The sequence below is a fragment of the Rhagoletis pomonella genome, unplaced genomic scaffold (genome assembly GCF_013731165.1).
Source record: "Rhagoletis pomonella isolate Grant_MI unplaced genomic scaffold, Rhpom_1.0 Rhpom_scaffold_00010, whole genome shotgun sequence".
NCBI classification, from domain to species: Eukaryota; Metazoa; Arthropoda; class Insecta; order Diptera; family Tephritidae; genus Rhagoletis; species Rhagoletis pomonella.
Genome location: NW_023458564.1, coordinates 28,203,262 through 28,210,873, shown reverse-complemented (window position 1 = coordinate 28,210,873; position 7,612 = coordinate 28,203,262). Strand labels below are relative to the sequence as shown.

Below are 7,612 nucleotides of genomic sequence, written 5' to 3'. Positions count from 1 at the left end.
GAGTTAACGACGTTAATACATACACTACATACATAGCTAACATGCCTGGTCACATACATTACATATATACATAAACTATAATGTACAAATAAACATGTTTGTCTCATAAGTAACAAAAGAATATGATAACACGAAAACACGTAAACAACCTACTGATAAACTATAACATGTTTGTCTCATAAGTAACAAAAGAATATGATAACATTGTAAACAACCTTCAATAACAAATTTAATCACTAAACCAATAACAAACACCATTTATCATCAGTAGTAGAAATGGTATAAATAGATGTAAGCATAAACATGTAAGGAGTTCGAGATTATACGAATTCAAATAAGGAGCTCTTGCTCAGAAAAATATAAAAATATTTTTTTTATAACTTTCCTGACTTGAGTATTAAACTCGCGCGAGAGCTGTAGCTCAGTTTAATGGCAGTCGACAATCAAAGGGGGTGTTTCATGAAACTACGCGGAAAGCACGGAAACTTTGCGACAATACCAATGCACGTGGTAGCCGTACGGGACTATCGGCAACAAACAAACGCCTTTAAAAAGCCTCGATGCCACGGTCGCAGCACCATACAAAAACGTAAAGCTCGCAGATCCTCGCTACCACATCGCAGCTCCCGTCCGCTTAGTGATAGGTGTCGAAGTCTTCTCTAAAATATTATTGGGCGCCATTCCAGCGGGAACTCTTGGTCCGCTACTAGCGCAAAACACCATTTTCGGATGGGTTCTGTCAGGCGCATGTTAGACACGTATTTCTTAACTTTTTATTTTAACCATTACGTAAGTTAAGTTAATTTTTGTTCATAATGAATTACATTACACAATGAAGTATGTCCTTACTTTTTATTGAATAAAAAGGTCAGATGAAATTTTGAAGTCCACGTCTTTAATATTACATTCTATACTCCTTTACAGAACTTAGGTACATCCAAAGGGCAGCTGAAAGCAAGAACACTTAGTTATTAGATTCAAATTTTAAAATGAATAGTTAAGTGGAACATAGTGGCCGGAACACATTGAATTCAGATGGCTATCGGGCGGCATGTTTAGGTCCACGTAATTTCGACCCACTCTAATGTTTAACAGATCGTCATTATGTACTATGTTTGCTGTCGAACTGTTTATGGTTTTATTAATTTTGATGAGCTTCTTTGGCCTAGTTGGTGATTAGTGCAAGTAAAAACAACGTTTTTTCTTCACTGCTTTGTGTTTATGGTTTTGCTCACTATGTTAAAATATCCCTTCTATAATTAAACAGTTCGACCGGTAACCGTAACAAAAAACAGGAACCGATTTCTTACATACTTGTTTTCCGAGAGTGAAGTCAAGAGGGCGTGTTCCAGCCACTGTATTCCTGTTTCGACTAAAGGTAACCTATACAAATAAAATATATGCATCTATGTATATTAATACCACTTTCTATACTTGATTTAACATCAATTTATATTTAATTATAATACAAACTCTGTGCTATGTTTTCATTTCCGTAAATTAAATCGGTCACAACTTTGTCCGAGCGTTGTGTCGGTTTAACACAAGTTTTAAATCGTATAGAGCAATTTTTTTCGCTTCGGCCAACCCAACTAAAAAAAAAAGAAGCGTGAAAAAATGTAGCCTGCAGAGGATTTGGTTGTTACAATAATTCTTAACGTGTGAACTCAAATCTAGCAGGAAAGGAACAGTACTCGCAACTGCGTCCTCAAAGTTCTTATCCGACGTCTTCTCCTCTAAATCGAACACCGCATCGAGTGACTGCAATGGCATCAAAGGGAGTTCAGTATGGAGATCTTAACCGACTTCTCCAAAGATCCAGCAAACTATTTAATGTACTTTTTTACTTTTATAAGTACACTGCGGAAGTCTATGCAGAAAACGAAGCCTAAAAATATATACCACTTAAATATAAGCAAAATAAAGAAAATTTTATACATGATATTTCTATTTAAGGGAAACATATTTTTAGGCTTCGTTTTCTTCATAAACATCCGCAGTCTATTTATAAGTACTAAACCCTCTGGCGAGTCTGAAAATATATAATCATATAAATGTGCATTACAAGTAATAACAAGTACATATAAAGCCCGACTTATTAAACGTATATTTAAGAAGTGCCAAGGCGAAAATTTAAAATAATTTTTAATTTCCGGTTTCCTTCCCTACGGTACTTCGAAAGCTGATTTTTTTCTTTTTGCGCCCTTAGGAGTGGATGAAGCTTGGGGTGAGGAACTAAAAATGTCATCTTAATGTTTTCCATGAACTTTCATACATTTAAAAAAAATTTAAATTTACTTTGTTGCAATCAAAGTAAAAAAGGTCATTGGTTTTATGTAGAATAAACATATGTATAAAACTAGATAGCAAACTTATTAAAGAGGTGGTGTTGAATTGGTATTGAAAAAAAATTAGTTTCAAAAAGTATTCAAATGTATTCATAATGAATAGGTTTGCGGTAAGCAAGCTACGGCAAATGAGTCGATTCTCAGTCCTTACGCGCACATGAGGAGGGCTTAATGATGCCTTAAATATGCAGAACGGATTTTATACGGGACGGATATGCTCATTCGCCAACGCTCTTGCCTCGACGGGCGCTTCTTAGACAGTTGGAGAAAAATATTCAGGGCTGTCATGGAATCCAAGTCGATTTTACTTTTTGTCGGAATTACAAACCAATATTGAGGTGCATCACTGGCTATGCAAACGAAGCGCATCTTAAAAGCTTCCACCAATATAATTTGATTCACTTTCTGTAGAAATTAAATAACTCATACATAACTATAAGACAATCGGTAGCGGTTATTTCGCTTATTATATTACGACAATGTAAAAAGATTTCAGTTTGGAAATATTAAGTGAATTATTACAAAAATTATATGAACTTCAGTTTGGAGCAAATTAAATATGTAATTACAAAAATAAAATGAATTTCAGTGTGGTGAAATTGGAACAAATACAAAGGTTAGAAGAATTTCAGTTTCGAGGAAATAAAATGATTAAACGTTTTAATTTATATACATAGCTTATTTTTGCTTCGTCGAAATCCCTTCTTCATTAGGGATTTGAAATGCTTCAACCCGTTTTGCGGTTCATCGGTTGCAACTGTAAATATTAGAACATTAATAAGTTATTTTTGTTTACAAAAATATATAGAATTACTGTATAAAATATCACTAAAAAATTTCAGAGAATCCTAATTGACTTTGCTTAGTGCTTCTTCAGTTAAGAACATATCAATGCACTGATTTATAGGCGTTGTTACAATAATCGACCGACCATAAGCAATCTTAAACGAAGAATAAGGATAATAAAATTTTATTAAAAAATAAAATGCTATTAAAAAGTACAGAGATAGATGTGTAGTTACTTACCAATTCTTCTTTGGAATTGTTAAACATACATATGTATATTCATCGGCTTTCTTCACCTCGTCAAGTGTCTTCAGCGGGAAGATGTTAAAATTTGTGTACACGGGATGTAGTGTTGAAAAAATTTTATCCAGAAAAAGTTTCTATTGTGCCAAAGCAGCTTTTATGGCAGATATATCAGTATTTAACTCCTATTGAGATGCCAAACGGTCGTTGTTGATTTTCTCTAGAACTACATATCCTGAACACAATAAACCTTTTGGAAACCATAAGAATTAGTATGGCTCTTAAAAACGAAAAATTTTATACTTTGGAAAAATGAAGCTCTCGTTATTTTTAAATGTAGTTAACATTTATTTTTTTCTTAGATTTTTACCGATTGATTTTTCATGTATTACAGGGTGCCCTGCTAAGGTTCTAAATTTGTTGTTTTTAAGAACCCCTCCAATAATGATGTAATGTGGAACGAATTTCCGTCATCCCTTGTCAAATTTGGTTTGGAGACAAACCGGTTTCGGCGTTGTGTTATCTTCAGTGTCATTTTTCGTTGTGAATAGTTTCTGTTTGTCTGTCACTATTTATAGTCGTGTTAAATCGTCGTTGGTTCATAGTTAGGTACGTTTCAGCGGATTATATTCTTTCGTTCAACCAGTAGTTTCAGTTCTGTGTGTACATCCTCAGGTAGAAATTAGCTGCTCACCTCTTTTTCGATTAATTGTTGCATGGCTTCGCAGGTAGGTAAAAATTAGTTATTTTCTTTCTCTTTGTTTCTGTAGTTTGCAGGGTTTCTGTTTTGTTTTGCGTATAGTAGCCTGAGTGGTTCGAATAATATATCAGATGCGGTGTTTATTTGCTCATTTATTATTTTTCCGACGAACGTCTTTTGTTTGTATATCTCCATATTCTCTAATACGTTTAGGCGTTGTCCTTTGTGCTGTACATGGAGAACTTTGGCTGTATTTCCTATTTTCATTGGCGTACAATGGTTTTCTGCCATATGGTTTGCGAAGTTCGATTCCGGGGTGGTAGAAGGTCTTAGCATTTTTTTGTTGTAGTCCCTTATATGTTCACGATATCTTGTTTTTATCTTGCGCCCTGTTTGTCCTATGTAACTATGTTGACATCCGCAAGTCAACTTATATACACCTTGCTTGTCTAGTGGGTCTTCCTCGTTTGCACTATTTCGTAGTATCGTCCCCACATTGTCCTTCGTTCTAAATGCTGTATTAATGTTATACTTTTGAAATTCCTTAGCCCATTTATATGACGTTTTGCCCGTATAAGTCAAGACTGTCCAAGCCTTTTCATTATTTTCCTTCTTATTTGATTTCTTCGTTTTTGTTTCTCTTCTTATCTTGTTTACTAGGCCCTTTCTGTATCCGTTATTTTCCGCGATTGCGTATATCGTATTAAGTTCTTTGCTGTAAGCTTCTTTTTCCAATGGGGTATGTTCAAGCCTGGTTATTAGATATCTAAAGGCTGCATTTTTATGCTGTGAGGGTGGTTTTATTTATTTTAATTGTTATATCCAAATAGTGAACTTTATATTCGTGTGTTGGTCGTTGAGATATCCTAGAATTTGTTCTTCCTTGTCTCCCGTTACAAGACATATGATGTCATCAACGTATCTTGCGTAGAACTTTACTCGCAGGCTTGTTGTCAGCTTCGTCATACACTTTTCCTCTAAATGTTGCATGAACACTTCCATTAAAATTGCAGATGTGGGATTACCCATCCCTAGCCCGTTAGTTTGTCTATATATTTTGTTATTAAACTTGAAGTTTTGGTCTAGTGTTACCTCCAATGTGTTCAAGATTTCCGTTGCTACGTTCTTGTCTGTTTTTTCTATCAAAGTTTTAGTCAAGATGGTAACGGTTTCTGCCGTTGGTATCGATGGGCAAAGATCCTTAACATCAAATGATACAAATTTCGCATCTTTGGGTATATCTAGCGATTTCATCCTTTCATTTAACTCCGCTGTATTCGTAATTGTGTATTTATTGGGCAGTTCCAGTTTTTCTTTCAGCAACGATTTTAGATATTTCGATAGTTTGTATCCTGGTGCAGATTTGTGGTTGATAATTGGTCTCATCGGATTTCCTGGCTTGTGTATTTTGGGAGTGCGATCATTGAAGGGGCCGAAGGATTCATTAATGTCATTGTATATGCTTTCCTTGGATTTATTATTGTCTTTGCCTGTTTTAGTGCGTGCTTTACTGCTTTTGGTAGTCATCGGTTGGGTCCTTTCTCATCATCCGACAATTTGTCTCTTTGATTAGTTGCTCTTTCTTTATTTAGTTGTCTTTTCTTTACATTCTTTTTCGTACATTATTACCGTTGTGTTCCCCTGGTCTGCTTTTGTTGTGATTACTTTATTCGTTTTGAGTTTTTTCTTTAGCCCTTTGACAGTTTTATTTTCGTCGCTTGATTTGCTCTCCATGGATTTTATGCTTTTTTTCATCCTCGCTTGGTAGTAATGATATGGCCATTTCCGTGTCTACCTCTTTATTTTTATCATAATTTTCTATGTTGTGTTTCAGACCTTTTTCCAATATTTCTGTCTCTTGTTTGCTAATGGGACCTTAGTCAAATTTACGAATCTGGAATGGAAAGGCATTTCGCTGTGTTGTATGTTCTTTGTGATGTTTTACTTTCTATTGAGGTCATCGAGTTTTTTGTTTAATTTATTGTATTTTTCTCCTTTATTTCATCTAATATCTCTAGGAGCGTGCTGACAGGAAGGAGTTCCGCTAGTTCTAAATGAATGGGAAGTAGCTCCTCATTTCTGCGTTCTTTTTTGGCATACAGGTTCTTAATTTCATGTCGAAGGAAGCTGTTTTCTGCTCTTTTCAAGATTTTTCGCCTTTGCTCTGCGCTCGATTTTAGATTAATTCTTGCGAATTTCGGCGTAACATTTACTCTCTCTAACACTCTAATAATATTTACTACTAAAAATTACCTAGTTTCGCAATCTGTTTTTTTCAATTCAGCATTCTCCATTACAATCTTATAAATTGATAATATTTCTTTTAATTAGTGATGATTTTTAGCAGTGATGTAGCACCGGAATAACTACTCCCTCGTTTTTAATTGGAAGATATACAAATTTGAATGGTACTTAAGAAATTGGGAAAACACTGTTTGAAGAGCTCAGATTACTAACAACTGTTATCCCAAGGGATGATATCGATTCTAATGGCTCTATGAAATAGTTACTAACAGTATTAAATTTTTTCCTACTATAAATTCATTCCCATCTAATAGTTTATAATAATATTTTATTCTAATTGGCTGAAATGGTTTTATGCAGCAGTAACAGTATTTAGAAATTTTTTTCAGGAATGTTTTCGATAGCTTTCCCTTCAGTCTTTACAAATTTAATTTTTTTGTAATTAAAATAAATGTTTTTGAAACTTTTTTTGAAATAAAAAATAATTTTAATGTTTTTTCCAAAAAGGGGTATTTTTTTGCTCAAAAGAAAGCTTAGGAATTTTTCTTTAAGAGCTTGGTGGTCGCCTAGTGGGATGCGACTTGTTTATCTATCAAAATGAGAGTCTGGAAACTCGAAACAGCGTTTTTTTTTAATTTTTAATATATGACTTATTTTATTTTTTTTTGTATTATTGTGTAAGTGTTTCTGAAACCTGAAAATAAAACTCATATGAAAAAGTATATACAATTACTTTTCCAACGGTATATACCATGCCTAACCAAAGTTTCATACCCTTGATATTGCAATTCCGGTAATTAAGGATGATTAAGATTTTTCGTACTCTAAGACAGCAGGTATTCGATTTTGTGCATCCAAACACTTTCTTAATAGCTTTGCAGAATTTTCAGTATTAGATTTGCATACCTACTAGCACAATATTTGAAAAGTATGAAGAAGATGGGATTTCCCCGTAGTTAAGGATGGCAGAAGTGTTTTTTTCTTGCTCAAAAGAAAGCTTAGGTATTTTGCTTTTTTTATACCTTTCATGAGCATGAAATGGTATTATAACTTTGGTCCGATGTTTGTAAGTACCAGAACAAAAAGAGATAGACCCATTAAAATGTATACTTATATGATCAGAACGTCGAGCTGAGTTGATTTAGCCACGTCCGTCTGTCCGTCTGTCTGTCTGTTTGTATGCAATCTAGTCTCTCAGTTTTCGAGATATCCGGATCAAATTTGGTAGGTGGGTGTATTTTTATAATGTATTAATCATTTGTCGGAACCGGAAGAATCGGACCACTATAAC

The 7,612-nt window shown here is 34.2% G+C and overlaps 1 protein-coding gene across 1 annotated transcript; it reads right to left on the bottom strand.

The window, feature by feature from the left end:
* Positions 1-4,893: 4,893 nt before the first annotated feature.
* LOC118746576 lies at positions 4,894-5,604 on the bottom strand. The gene has a single exon (XM_036480419.1). The coding sequence runs from the start codon at positions 5,602-5,604 to the stop codon at positions 4,894-4,896; it is 711 nt and encodes a 236-aa protein (XP_036336312.1).
* Positions 5,605-7,612: the final 2,008 nt, after the last annotated feature.